Source organism: Eufriesea mexicana, unplaced genomic scaffold (assembly GCF_001483705.2).
Source record: "Eufriesea mexicana isolate 0111107269 unplaced genomic scaffold, ASM148370v2 scaffold6179, whole genome shotgun sequence".
In the NCBI taxonomy this organism is placed as follows: Eukaryota; Metazoa; Arthropoda; class Insecta; order Hymenoptera; family Apidae; genus Eufriesea; species Eufriesea mexicana.
Window position 1 is genome coordinate 99,029 of NW_016914064.1, and position 15,144 is coordinate 114,172.

Genomic DNA, 15,144 nt, shown 5'->3' on the forward strand with positions numbered 1-15,144 from the left:
AAGACACAAACAGCGACATCCACGAGAAAATTCGAGAACTCGAATCGCTTAAAAACAACTTTATTGTATCATAAATATAACAAATCGTTCATTTTCTATCCTTTTCGCTATTTACATAGATATTTTGATAATTAAAGACGAAAAAGAAAATGAGCCGATATTTTTCTTCAATATTATACGTTTATTCGTATTTACCTTTCCCGTATTCGTATCTCCGAGAGATACTCTGTATCTCTGATAGGGAAAGGCTGTGCCTTGCTTTTGCGCACAGCTAAATTTTCTTATTTCGAACGACTCGTAAGATGGCGCTCCATATCTAAACGTCATGGGAACTGTCAATTCTCGTATCTACCAGTCCAAACCGCAAATGTCAAATCAACGAAAATAAACAGTAACATTTTTTGTACTTTTATTTCCTGTAAATGGTGAGTACGGTGTTAAAATTGTTACAATGTGTAAATATAATACAATCCGAATTGCTGTGACGATGTGTGAATAAGCCTAAAACATTGGTACGATTTTCTTCTCAATTATGTTTGAAAAGAACATCAGTCAATTATACTCGAAAAAATCACGATTAACAGCAATTGCTTTGATTGTAACTAATTTCTTATAAAATTCATGAAAATAAAATTCCTTGTTTATTCATAATTCTATAGAATGTTCATGTTTCAGGATCTAAAGACAATCTTCTTAATGTGATTTTTATGTACTTTATGTACTTGATATTGAAGAAAAAATGTCAGACGAAGAAGATACCGCAATATTGTTAAACAGTGCAAATAAAACCATTGAAACATCTATAAACAAGATTTCAAATGATTATCAGTGTTTACCACCAAAAAATTTAAGGAAACCGCTTCCAAAACAGAATGATAACTTAACACCGTTAACATCAGGAAATAAAAGTATTTTTGTTTCTATGGTAGCAATTTTAGCAGGCATAGCTTTTGGAAGCGATATGGGTATTGCAAAACCTATAGCTCCTCTGATCAAACATGAATTTAATTTAAACTGTTTCGAAAAAGATTTTGTTATAAGTATTTGGTTTGTTGGAGCTCTTGTTGGTGGTTTAACTGGTGGTACGTGCGAAGAGATTCATAAAATTTTAGAAGATAAAAGTATAAAAACTAACAAAATGGATAAGATTAACAATGTTTTATAGGCTTTCTAATCGATTCATTTGGTCGACGTTGGACAATGATATCAACGTTAGTTTTTCTAACTTTTGGCGCCACGTTATCAGCTTTGGCGAATCATTACATTTTATTACTTGTTGCTCGAATAATTTGCGGATATTCTGGATCTGTTTCGGCAGTAGCTCACTGCATATACATGGCGGAAGTATCCGAACCAAATAAACGTGGATATAATATAATGTTGTATCAATTGGGCACAGCTACTGGATTTTTAATTTCTGTCATTGCTGCTGCTATAAAAAATATAGATTATCAGTGGCGATTCTCCATTGGCATAACAGCCGTTCCCGCTTTAGCTGCTTGTATCATAACCATTATATTTCTTCAACGATCTCCGCCGTTTTTACTTTATAAAAGAATGGCAAATGTTTCAAAGACATCGTCGAAGAAAGCTTGGTACGCAATCTTTGAGACTTTAACTATCATGGCTCTTTTACTGGTATTACAACAAGGTACTGGTAAACGACAAGTCCTATATTATGCACCAAGATTGTTCGCGTTATTAGGCATTTGTTCTAGTAAGTTTCAAACTTATTTCTTCCTTTTTCCTTTTCTTTTCTACAATATAAAGATTTCTTTTTTCCTTTATTATTTTCACAGATGTTGCAGAAGTCACAGCTTTAATATCACTCGGAATTGTGAAGGTGTTTAGTACGATGCTATCTCTGGTTATAGTGGAAAAATGTGGACGTCGAACAGCTTTAATTACATCGGCAACTATTTGCATGACGACAATATCATTATTATCTTTGCTTGCTACGATAGATAGGGGTGACGATAATTTAGATATTGCAAATAATCATTGCAAAAATTATCATAATGACGAAATGAAAATTCACACCGTTTTACCTACTGGATCACCGCCGCCGTTTCCTTTACTACCGACTCCTTTAGCTATTACCGCACCCAGTCCAGAAACATGGACACAAATTAAAGCGTCTTGCGAAGTATATTTTTATTATTTTTATTATGTTTACGAGTATTAGTGGAATTTGGTTGAACTATTTTTATTTTATTACAGACACAAAATATTGCTGTTTCCGAGGGTTTAACTGGTGGTTTACGTATCTTAGCAGTAATAACATTACTTGTATACGAAGCGGCATATGCTTTAGGACTTGGATCAGTACCACTTTTAAATTTTACAGAGGTTTTTCCTGCAGCGGTTCGAGGAAAATGTGTTAGTTTTGTTTCCATTGTAATATGGATAACGCATATTATTGCCACGGAATCCGTCAGTGCTATGACCAGTAAGTTAACATTATGTAATTGAAGCGATATGTATCATTTCTCACTCAACATATGCTTATAATTATTTTTCTTTCAGAATCATTAACGTTAGCCGGATCTTATTTATTTTATAGTTTTATGTGTCTCGTTACTATATTTTATGTTTTTCTATTTATTCCCGAAACAAAGGGCAAGTCTCTGCATCAGATTGCCCAAGAATTACGGAAAATTTCTCTTGGAACCCGGATATGTAATAATTTACGTAGTTTACCACTCATTTGTCATAGTCAATGGATAAAGAAATATGACGGTAATGTAAGTAACGGGCAAAGTACCCTAATTTGAAAGTAAAATCCCGACGGTAAGAAATATTGGATCACCTCGTAATGTCGTCGCAGTTTCTTACCACTGGGTGGTTAAAAAGTCAAGATCATTAATAAATTACAGGGAGTTATCAGGATTGTTTTTATATCAGTTTAAACTTCGGCATTTTATAAAAGAAAGAAATTCAGAAACGTCGTATTTCTTTTAGAATGAACAATTTAGAAACTGCGATGACTTTTCGAATATTCCAATTATCATATGTAATCTCCGTATGTCTACGAAAGTATTACAAATAATACTAACTTTATCACGTTTTGAATGGATTATCGATTTAAATACAAATTTACAAAGCTCATTACTCCTTTATACGATATTGTGTTCATCAGGCACTTTATGTAAGAGTAACGTATATACGCGTACTACAATAAAATTTTCTTAACTGCCGATTATTACAGAACATATCACACGAACATAATAAGGAACGTCGAAATATGTAAACCATTCTCGATACAAAAGACTGACTAGTTTTTTAATTTCATCTGTTCATTTTCATTTCAATTTATTCAATAAGATATTATTAATAACAATTTTTTTGATAATCTACACATGATTTCTTTTGATATTATTAAATGATATATAATGCAATCACCTTTATGAAAAGTTTAATTGAAAAGATATAATTATTTAGTACTAGATGAAGTATTAGAGTAGATACTTTAAACTGGATATTTTATAGTATAACGGCAGATTAAATTACGTTTAGAAATGCATACCTTAGAGGTTTGAATAAGGAAATGTATGTTACATAATATTTACAATTTCGTAATAAGAATAGTATTAATTTTTTTCTTTCTTTTTTTTTATTGCATGTATCGCTAGACGTATAGAATTCTTTAAATATCAACATTTATCACATTCATTTGGATATTCATCACGATTTCTCTACAGATAACAATAATGTGCAATGTTCTTCGGTGCCATTTAAAGTAAATATCACTATGTAAAAAATCTTTTATTATACATAACATTGCTGTATATAAAAATAATTTTCATATGTATAATTATTGCAGATTTACAATATTGTAAAATGTAATATTGTACTTGGCAACGATACAGTTGGTTTATGTACTTAATAAAACGTATAGAAAATATAATTCTCTTGTTCCTTATATGTAAAAATAGTATTCCTCCCAAATAATTTGTTCCAGTTTTATGTCCTTGACTTGTAAACCTGCACATTTCACGTATTGCGTGATAAATTCAATCTCTGTACTATATATACATTATTCTTATTTCTTTCTTCACTTATCTATTGACTAAAATTAATCGCGCGAATACGGTAAAATGATACATTTTATGAAATAAAATTACATACCACTCTCGCAAAATTGATTTATCCTAACAAAGAAGTACATTTATTGTATTATGTCGCTATTGCAATCTTATTTTTGGAACCATTAGAAACATTATTGCATTACACAGATGCTTTTATAACTTCTTCACAGTAGATCCACTGAAAGACTTTCTTTTATTCCAAGTTAACAATTTCGGGGGAGATAAAACCTGTTCCAAAAATATGTGTCTTCTTTCTTTTAAGTTTAAGTCATTACTGCACAGGGACTTATCATTTTCGTAAATAAGATCAATACTCTCTCGATTTGGATGGGACCTATCGTTCGAAGTATACTTCTCGTGGCTGACTTTAAGTGACGCGATAGGAGCCAAATTCTCTTTGTCGTGCCTTGTACAATCGGACGACTTTTTTAGAATTACCGAAACATTTTTCTTCGATACATCCAATTCCGAAGGAACAGCGGACTGCCCGATTTTGATAGCGTTATTCGGCGTAACAACGTATACCAATTGCGACTTTGATTCAAACTTCTCTTTCAACAGAGAAAATTTTCGTTTCGGATAATTAATCGGTTTTTTACGTTTATCGTAGACAGATTCTAATTTGTCCGCGTTATCGGAATTCGATTTTACTGAGTGCGTGGAAATATTTGGCGTAATGCCTGGTCGCTTAACATCTGCGTAATTGACATTCGTAATACTAGAGGATACCGTCTCGGATAAATTATTATGTACAACCTTAACATTTTCAACAGGTACCAACGGACTCATCTCAACGTACAGATCGTTTTCCTTCGAATCAGATTCGTCTTTTCGACACGCGATAGAAACTTGTTTCTGTAGTTTAGCTTTGTTCCCTAATATCGGCGAATCGGAAAGTATCGCATCTATCAAAGGTGTTTTCTTAATCGACTCTATCGTACAGTATTTGACTAAATCTTTGATAGTATCTATTTCGCATTTTCCACGAACAATCGACTCCGATTCGTCCAAGCAGTTGATGTAATTTCTGTTACACGTGGCGGTATCTTTGAGATCATTTTTAAACAATGCTTTTGTGAGTTGCGCCTTTTTTATCAAATTCTTCGGATCAAAGTCTTCCCATTGACTGCCAGTGGTATGATATACGTGCCTAGGAGAATTTTCCGCCGTATATTTCCTGATTTGATCAATGGTGCTAACTAATGTACTAACCGAGTCGCAACCGGGTCGAGTATATTCAAATTTTTCTTCCGTAGTAATTTCATCGTGCTCCTCCAAGATAGTATCCAGCGCGAACATTCCACCTTTATCATCTATCACTACAGGTTTCGCGATGTACAGCGTAGGGTTTTGCTCGTCTATATCGGAGATTCTTTTCGTAGAAATATCTTCGTTATATACCGTTTTTAATTCTCGAGAATCTATCAGATCATACGTGAGCGTGTCGAGATAATCGTCTTGCTTTAAAATTCCTCTTAACACCGAACTCGCACATGTTGTGTCGGAGAACTCCGAGCTGTAAGTGGTGCCGGTAGTGGTACTCGTTAAAGTGTCTCTTCTTCTATCTCTGACAACGCTATCGTCATGAATGTAAGTTTCGATATCCGTATATCCTTTCCAACTACGAATGCACCATGGTGGCCTAGCCACACCGAGCGGACAAACATTCTCGTAATCATGGATCGAAGTAACGCAACTCATTGTTTCATCCCGTTGTTGTAACTCTTTTGACAATTTCCCCGGTTCCTCTGTTGAAATTTTCTCGCAAGTATCGTTAAAAATCATCGGAGTTTCCAGTCTGTCTCTCAGCATTGTAATACTGCTCAAATTGTCGCAGATATTGCTAAGGGAACATTCCTCTAACTCATCATGTTTCGTACTTACATCTGAGACTAAATTTCTATTTGGTGTGATCTTTTTCTGAACATCGTTCTCCATTTCGAGAATAAGCTGATTCGAGAAACAAATACCCCGTCTCTTTTGCAATGGAAGACAAGTGTTTTGATCTTTTGTTGATACATCTTTATCTATGTCTAATCCATGGGTTGTTGGCAAACAAATGCCCCTGCGTTTCTGACGATGGATATCTTTTTCGTTGGAATCGTTGCAATCGCTCTGAATTTCGAGGTAATCGCAGGTATTGTCAGTGACAGAAAATGCATTTTTCGCTAAACCGCCAGACGATGTACTATCGTCTTTTGAAAAGTTGTTGTGCGCCGACTCGCATTCCGAAACAACACGAATAGCAGTTGGTGATTCGTTTTCAATTTGACAGTTTTGATTGATAATACCATTTTCCGCGCATTCCGAGTTCTGTACGATGTTTGTTAATAGAAATTGTTTATCTGTCGTGACTTCCTCAGAAGTAGACCTCTGAGAATGATCCATAGAACAGGACGACGACGCGAAAGAATTAGGATAATACTGTTTGAAAGATCTAGGAGTGACAGCTTTGTTGGTTACGATTTCAGACCTTTCATCGGTAGGGTTGGGTATAATACCAATTTTTGAGGGATGAAATTTTCCATAATAAAATGACATACTCGTCAAGCCAATCATCATTCCTCCAATTATTAAACCGGTCATTATCGCTATTTCCACGGTTTTTATCGTATCTTTAAAACATAACACGAAAACGATTAAAAAAGCTATGTTTTCTATTACAATGATAGAATAAAATACAAATACTCTATATCGAGATTTGCCTACACGTAAATTAAAAAAATCGAAGCAATAAATAAATCCTATAATGCAATTATAAATACGTTCTTCCCATACAGTTGGGCAAAAATCTGTGTTTTGGAGAAGTACCCAAATGGTCATAAAAAGCCAGTGGAATCCTGTAACATTCAGAGTGGAACACGCACTACGTCAAAGACATAAATCTATTTTGAGCAATCTTGTTAGCTCACTCACACACTTACCAAGAAACAATAAAGACCATTCTCTCAAACAGATTGCTGTTAAAACCAAAACAGCTATTCTGGATATTAACATTCCAGTTCGCCAAAGACCCTGAAGAGTTAGTACTACCCATGTTGCTTCATTATGGCCAGGATTTATTTTGTGCATAGCTTTTGTATATGTACCTATAGCCCAGCTCAACGAACAAAAGGAGACTATGGCAGATAGACCTATTTAATTATTTATTTAAAAATGTATTAAACATCGTTGGTTTCCTGATACTAAAGATAATTATCATTTGTATTCATTCAAAGTCTTTGGTCAGTGACAGTGACAGTGGAAGCCATATTATTTTTAGCATTTCAAACACCCACCCTACCAAGAGAACAGAATATTATTTTTAAAGTTCCAGTGCTGTAAGCTTCCTAATAGGATGCTTAAATAGTAGTAGCTATATAATTGGTTTCTAACAACAAAGCAGATTACATTCTACAGGAAGATAGAATATTGTCAATGATATCTGCCTCTGTTATCTATGGGGGCGGACCAAAGGAAGTGAAAATATGCAGTCATTCAATTTCAGAGTCCCTTTAAATTCTTCAAATTATACTATCTCTGTGTTCAAAGTATTATTACTTTCAAAAATTCTTCAAATATAACAATTCAAATGAACAATAGCTGTACTGTTTGAAAATGAAATGTATGCATGTTTTTACTAACATGTTCTCAGGGTTACAAGTAAGTTCCTTCTTATTTAATACACTTATTAAAATAAGAGCACTTACATTAAATACATATTACTTTTCTACAGAGGCAACTTACATTATTAAAGTTAACTATGATATTTGTTATAATATTTATGTCATTCGTATTATTATTAAGTTTGCTATGTAATTCGTGTTTATATGCAAGTAAACACGTAAAACATGATGCAAATTACATCAGTAACGAAAATTACAAGCATAATAATCTAGTAAGCAATAAATCTACTATAGCCATGTTCTCAATAGATGAAATGAAAAATATAAGAGTGCAATTAAATTCTAGAAAAAGTAAATTAGAACAATATTGTAAAACCATTGGTAGAACAAGCTCAAACTTGGATAATGTATTATCAAACATGATTATTGATACGTAAGTACAACACAATTTGCTGCATTTATTACGTTGTAAAATGCGAATTTATTAAAGTTTATATCGTACAGAACACATGGATTATCATGGTGTCCTATATACAAAGCAGCAAGTTCTACATGGATGAAGCATTTTGCTATACTTGGAGGTGTATTAACAGAATCAGCCATGGAACTGATTCGTAAAAACATTTTACAGATTAATACAATTGTTAGAAAAGCATTTCCTCGTGATCGAGATGTTAAGAAAGTATACCAAGTATGTGATATACAGAGAATACAAAGGTAGCAAAATACAATGTATGATCATTTTAATGCAGAACATTCCAATTGCAGAAGTTAAATACAACAACAAAATTTTTAATAGTGCGTCATCCAGTTGAACGTCTTGTATCTGCCTATAGAGATAAATTGGAACATATAGAAGGAAGAGATTATTATTATAAAAGATTTGGACGTCATATTGCGCATAAATACCACCGATATAGGAAGCCGAATGAAACAAAACTAGAACCCACGTTTACAGAATTTCTTCGGTTTATAGTAGAAGAAAAATATTTTGATGAACATTGGGCACCATTTATCGATACATGTGAACCTTGTTTAATTCCGTACAATTATATTTTAAAATTTGATACTTTTGATAGAGATCAAAAATTCCTAATACAAGAATTAGGTTTAAATGAATACCTGTATGAAAAAGATGATTTGAAAAATATAAATCCACGTGGAGTTACAACTACTGCTTTAGTTAAAAAATACATGCAAACTGTTCCTAGAACATTGCTTGATGAAATTAACAAAGTTTATGAAAATGATTTTAAGCTTTTCTCCTATTTACCCATATAATATCTTAAGATACTTCAGAGTAACAGTAGAAATAAAAAAGTGGTGAGCAATGACAGTTACACCTCGTTAATACAATTTGTGCAATAATAATCTCTACCATAAAATTAACAGCTTTTAAATTTTCTAACTGAGATAACTGTTTTATTTGTTCTTACTTGTCCATAGTGGTGTACAACGTAATACTGCCATGACATATAGTTGCAATATTAATTGTGGAGCAGCCCCCATAAAAGACTCAAATAAATGCAACATACATATATCACTTTCCTGTCTATATACCCAATTTTTATCCTTCACAAATCGTTTGCTCCTTAATGAATATATTGTAGAGTAAAGTAAAATTAAATACCTAGAAATAAAATTATTTGCCCTATCAGAAAAATCATATCAACTAACTGTAAGTTGACAGAAACAAACTTAGGTAGAAAGTAATACCTGTGTAATACTCCTAAAAATAAAAAATGTAACAACCAATGTATATTCTTAATAGAACCATCACTGTGATACCATCTCAAACTAAACATTTGAATAACACCTGCAGGTAATATCGTAAAACTCAAAGCAAAGCATCCCCAAACAAACTGGCCTTGTAAAAAGTATTCCATAAATACAATACTATCTATAACAAAAATGTTTTATAGTAACTTTCACATGTCTTTTGTATGTATATAATTGTTTAAATTATCATATTCATGTTATCGTTTCATAAAATGTAACTTATTCATCTTTTTTAATTCATGTTTGTCACTCATCTAAAAGTTAAAAAAAATTTTAATTACCATACAATGTAAGTGATTTTAAAAAAGATCTATTAATGAAAGCATACATTAATTATATACCATATCAAAAGTAAAGAAAAGCGCTGTAGAAATAGGGTGCAATTTTAAAATATAAGTTTTATATTATTATGATCGTAATTATATCATTAAAAAAATATATATATACAAGTACAATGCATATACATATATAGAAAATTGTAGAAACAGTAATATTCCATTTTACATATAGGATATATTAGACATACATTGATTTGTCAATGATCCTTTACAATTATTAATATATGTTCTTTACTAAATATCATTTTCCATTGAAAGATAGATATTTCTTTACGAGGTATGTATAGAATACTTTTATTCTTTGTTCACCTGTTGCTATATCGATGAAAAAAAAACTGACAGAAGTCAAATAGTAAAATAGGTCTAACAATCTAAATTGATAACATTCTATTTCCCTGTGTAATGTTATTGCCGATACATTTTTTTTCACAGTTTCATAGCACGAAATATTATCATGTTTTAACTCTGCCGCCGCCATCTTCCCGGCCATTCTCAATTTAATTTTACACAACAGATGAAAGAACGCGTTCCGAAATCAGCCACATACTTTCCACTTTTTTCTTTGTTTGCAAGCTTTTTTTAATTATTTATTATAAGACACTCTAAGTCATTGAATTTCTTTTTAATTTATCCTTTACTAATTTGTTCTTTCGAAAAATCGAATTGTTTTGATTCATCGAAGGAAAATCATGTACATGCATATGTATTTGCGCACGCGCACGCGTGTGTGTGAAGCTTGTAAATATGTATATGCATATGTGATACACATATAGTCGTTCGTAGGTCGTTTGTGTGCATGTACGCATTATATATAAATTTGATATGCACACGACCTATACACAATACGCAGGCGCATTATATACCTATGTTTTTCAACTTGACGGTGAAATAAAATATGGCGAGCATTTGATGACTAGACGTATGCGTACGATCTGGTGCTAGTTGTTTTTTGCTGACATACCACCGAAATAAACGTATTATTGATAACATGCCTACAGTTTAATTTTCAACGTAAATTATATTGAAATATAAATCAAGAAAAGTAGTAGTTTTTGTAGATATTAACCTTAGACAGGGGAAAAAATTTTACTCTGCATAGAAGTAAATTAATATTTTGAGCTAAATCGGTGATGCTAGTAATTTTGAAATCCTATTAAGTACTTTCAAGAATGCAAAGACAAATGGGGAAATATTGATGATATTTTTCAATCATTAAGAAATGATACTTTTCCATAAAATATTTATGTTTGAGATATATCAATAAGGCTTGTGAATCATTAAGTAAAATTAATCAACTTTACTACATTGTAAGTACTCCAGAAATTATCATCTGCTATTAAGTATATTAATTTGATTACAAAAGAAGTAATGTTAATTGATATTGTTGTTATTATTTTTCTTCAAAGAAGGAATAGGGATGTTATACTATTAAAAAGAAATAGAAACATCATGTACAGTTTTGAAGGAGATTATAGACGTAAACCTCAACAAAATTTAGCAGGTGCAAGTAGAAGAGATGGAAAGTCAGTTCTATTGCAGCATGTACAATTAGAACGTTTAAAACGAAAACAACAGCGGAAAAGACATAATGCAGTACTGAAAATACAAGCACTTACGCGTGGTTTCATAGTGAGAAAGCATATGAAAATGACTAAAAGGAAAGAATTTGATGAAGAACAACAAATAAGTGGCCGTAGAAATCTAAATCTAGATGAGTTAACAATATATTTTCAAAAATTATTGTTTTTCTACAATCACACTTTGGATGCTAGCAGACTAGTTTGGATACTACAACATTTTCTAAAACATCAAGAAGAAATTAAACAGAAATGTGTAAACTGTCCAGAATGGCTATGGAGGTTAAGGTAAATTTAAGAATATAGGAAAATACATCATAACTATCTATCATTTGGTATTTGATATAAAATCTGTTACATCCACAGATGGATTCTTCGTATGTGTATGCAACACAACTCAGAAGCTTTAATGAATGGAGCTTATTCATTGGCTATACCATTGAGAACATTAGAAACATTTACAAGTCGAGAAGATGCAGAGAAAATTTTACATGAGAATAGCTATAAATATTTAGGAAACACCTTTATTTATTTGATAAAACACAAGTATTTTGATCAGTTAAGGAAATTAATAGATAATAAAGTTCCATCTATGTTGGAACCTACTTCTGTTGCACCAACTCCAATTTCAAAATGTTTAGTGGATATGATTAAACGACCCTTAGATTTAATTTCATTTCTAGAACAGGAAGATAGTTTTTCTATGCTTGTTTTACAAGAACTTTGTAGAAGTATATTATCTCCAAAAATGTCTGATCCAATAAGAATGTTTATCATTCCATCATTGTCAGAATTTATAGAATTTCCATATACTCAATTAATTAAATGTATCAATAGAATTGAAATAGAACCAACAATGAGTTTACTTTATTCCATTTTATCTCTGGAATCAAATCGATTTTGTAAGTCTATTACTTCAGATTAAGTTAATGAAAGCAAACAAAAATTTTAATTAATAGGATTTTCTTATCATTGCAGCTACATATGAATCTAAAGATGTCCTTATTAATTATTTACAAGTTCTGGCATCTATGAGTTCAACTATAATATCGTCGGTTGCTGAAGAAGACATAGAACTAGCGAACGATTCGGACTCAGATTCATCTAATGTAACTATGATAGACCAAGAACAAGCCGATATTTTGCATGAATGTATAGAAATGTTGAATGAACAGCAACGTGTTCAAGGAATACTCCAAGCGGTAGATAAAAGCAAAGATCCAGCTATATTGCAACCATTATGCCAACTTTGTCATCATTTATTGATCACTGACAAATTAGCCATTCATAAATATAAATTGTTATATATGCTTGCTTTTAAGCCATTATTTTTAAAGAATTTATGGACTGCTTTGTTATCGGCTTGCCAAATGTCACTATTCGGTGGAGCGACTCCCCTCTTGCAAATCATATCTCGGGGAATTGGTCTTTCTACTGAAGATGCGAAAAAAATAGTTCCACTGCTAGCCGTATTTTGTTCGTTATTTAGTTTACTTATTGCAACGTTACACGACACAGAATTTTTTATCCAAGAACAATCATTAGATCCTAGCGGGCAACAAGCAATGCCGTTTACAACTTCAGAATTGGTATTGTTGTCAAGCCACTTAAAGGGCGTTTGCTTAGGTTTAGTTGAACTTGCATTTCCCGATAATCGGCCGACCGTACGAGATGACTATAATAGAGCTGTTCTTGGACCCTCGTGCTCAACTCTACAAAAACAACAAAACACGCAAATGTGGACACATTTGCTTAAAGTAACAGTCAATTTATTACGTCAATTGCATATGCGAGATTTGAGACGACAGTTTTGCCCAGAAGGACATTGGATCGCTTCAAACATTGTAATAACAATTGATAAACCTCAAGATTTCACATTTCGTAGACGTAGACTGAGGCCATATATCCCCTTTCAAGGACTACGAATGTTTACCCGAGGAGAACTAGAGGAAGGGCCGCTGCTTTCTGCAAAAGAAGTTCGGACATTGACGCTCCTTCGCGAAATACCATTTGTCGTACCGTTTAATAATCGAGTAATGGCGTTTCAATCATTGATTTATCGGGATAAAACAGAACAACAAGGTGAACTAACGCACTTCATGCAAGGACCATCGATAAAAATATCGGTAAGAAGAAACTATCTTTACGAGGATGCGTTTGAAAAACTATCACCGGAAAACGAGCCAGAATTGCGATTAAAAATGCGCGTACAATTTTTCAATACAGCTGGTTTAGAAGAAGCTGGTGTAGACGGTGGTGGTCTGTTTAGAGAATTTTTATCGGAATTATTAAAAACAAGCTTCGACCCTAACAGAGGCTTTTTCAGGCTCACCAAGGATAATATGTTATATCCAAATCCTACAGTACAATTATTGGTTGATGATTTCCCGAAGCATTATTATTTTATCGGTAGAATTCTTGGGAAAGCTTTATACGAGAATTTATTAGTCGAACTTCCGTTTGCAGAATTTTTTCTATCAAAAATCGTTGGTCGTCAATCAGACGTTGATGTTCATCATTTACCTTCTTTAGATCCGGTTATGTATAGAAATCTTTTGTACTTGAAAAGCTACAAAAGCGATGTTGCGGATCTTGGTTTGGATTTCACCGTACTATCAGATGAACTAGGTGAAAGACGCATTGATGAATTGAAACCAGGCGGTGCTAATATTCCCGTTACAAATCACAATCGTATCGAATATATTCACCTAATGGCCGATTATAAATTGAATAAACAGATTCGAGCTCAATGTTATGCATTCAAGCAAGGTGTAGGTAGTGTAATTCCTCTGGATTGGCTTCAAATGTTTAATAATAAGGAACTACAAGTTTTGATATCGGGTGCAAAGATCCCTGTCGATGTGAACGACTTAAAATTGCATACTATCTACACAGGAGGATATACAACGGATCATCCGACAATTACTTCGTTTTGGAAAATTGTTAATGAATTTAACGACCAGCAGAAAGGACAATTACTCAAGTTTGTTACGAGCTGCAGTCGACCGCCTTTACTTGGATTTAAGGTACAAGCGGTTATTTCTTTTTTGATGACTAATTAATAGGTACGTGTATGTATGTATAAATAGATAGGCATATATATACATATATGTTTGTTAATTTTTTTTAGGAACTTGATCCACCCTTTTGCATTCAGCATGCTGGCAGTGTTGATCGCTTGCCAACTTCCAGTACCTGTATGAATTTGTTAAAGCTACCAGAATTTCCAGACGAAAAAACTCTACGTGAAAAACTTTTATATGCAATACAAGCTGGTGCAGGTTTTGAATTGAGTTAAGCTCAATTATTTTTCTTTCTTCTTTTTTCTTTTTTTTTTTATTTTAAACGAATTCTTTTGAGTAAATCGACGATACCTGACTGTATATAAATTATAAACGTAATTAAAAACACATACTTAAGAACAAAATGCAAATATGAAACTTGCCATAATTCCACAACTATGGATAAGCAATTCGATTCGATTTTAATTACAGTAAGTGCTTTAAATGTACTGTGTTTATCTATAACAAAAAATAAGGACAAAATGGATTTTATTTGAACAACTTTTTTCCTCCCCACCAGAGGACAGAGGAACTTAAAAAATTTTTGTCGACTTAGGCAATAAACATGTAGTATTGTCAGAATGGGCCAACTAATTGCCGGTAATGTCTGGATGAAGGAGCCGATTATCAATACATTGAACAAATGTGTATTGTTTGTAAAAAATACGTTATTTTTCCCTCTTTTTCCCATACCG

General features: G+C 32.6%; 4 protein-coding genes across 7 annotated transcripts; 3 read left to right on the forward strand and 1 right to left on the reverse strand.

Annotated features, from left to right (window-relative positions):
• Window positions 1–17: 17 nt before the first annotated feature.
• Window positions 18–2,803, forward strand: LOC108552326 (solute carrier family 2, facilitated glucose transporter member 10). 2 transcript variants are annotated; one of them, XM_017906812.1, is made up of 6 exons: window positions 18–425; window positions 676–1,082; window positions 1,166–1,717; window positions 1,800–2,146; window positions 2,221–2,449; window positions 2,527–2,803. In XM_017906812.1, exons 2-6 carry the CDS (start codon window positions 740–742, stop codon window positions 2,772–2,774), a joined length of 1,719 nt encoding a protein of 572 aa, XP_017762301.1. In that variant the 5' UTR covers window positions 18–425; window positions 676–739; the 3' UTR covers window positions 2,775–2,803. The 2 variants fall into 2 exon arrangements, with proteins under 2 accessions (XP_017762301.1, XP_017762302.1); XM_017906813.1 differs by having other exon boundaries at window positions 1,166–1,651; window positions 1,809–2,146.
• A 1,385-nt stretch (window positions 2,804–4,188) lies between these two features.
• LOC108552303 (uncharacterized) lies at window positions 4,189–10,391 on the reverse strand. The gene is given in 4 exon segments (XM_017906773.1): window positions 4,189–7,222; window positions 9,130–9,323; window positions 9,410–9,593; window positions 10,120–10,391. Coding segments are annotated over 4 exon segments (3,540 nt in total). The 5' UTR covers window positions 10,301–10,391; the 3' UTR covers window positions 4,189–4,241.
• On the forward strand, window positions 7,695–8,974 carry LOC108552302 (carbohydrate sulfotransferase 9). Its single transcript, XM_017906772.1, has 4 exons — window positions 7,695–7,730; window positions 7,804–8,126; window positions 8,198–8,384; window positions 8,462–8,974. The coding sequence occupies exons 1-4, from the start codon at window positions 7,695–7,697 to the stop codon at window positions 8,972–8,974; spliced, it is 1,059 nt and encodes a 352-aa protein (XP_017762261.1).
• Window positions 10,392–11,044: 653 nt separating the features above from the next.
• Window positions 11,045–15,138, forward strand: LOC108552306 (ubiquitin-protein ligase E3C). 3 transcript variants are annotated; one of them, XR_001890546.1, is made up of 6 exons: window positions 11,056–11,117; window positions 11,217–11,675; window positions 11,754–12,289; window positions 12,366–14,413; window positions 14,518–14,880; window positions 14,970–15,138. XR_001890546.1 is itself a non-coding variant. In XM_017906780.1 (5 exons), the coding sequence occupies exons 2-5, from the start codon at window positions 11,260–11,262 to the stop codon at window positions 14,683–14,685; spliced, it is 3,168 nt and encodes a 1,055-aa protein (XP_017762269.1). In that variant the 5' UTR covers window positions 11,045–11,117; window positions 11,220–11,259; the 3' UTR covers window positions 14,686–15,138. The 3 variants fall into 3 exon arrangements, 2 of the variants coding, with proteins under 2 accessions (XP_017762269.1, XP_017762268.1); XM_017906780.1 differs by having other exon boundaries at window positions 11,045–11,117; window positions 11,220–11,675; window positions 14,518–15,138; XM_017906779.1 differs by having other exon boundaries at window positions 14,518–15,138.
• Window positions 15,139–15,144: the final 6 nt, after the last annotated feature.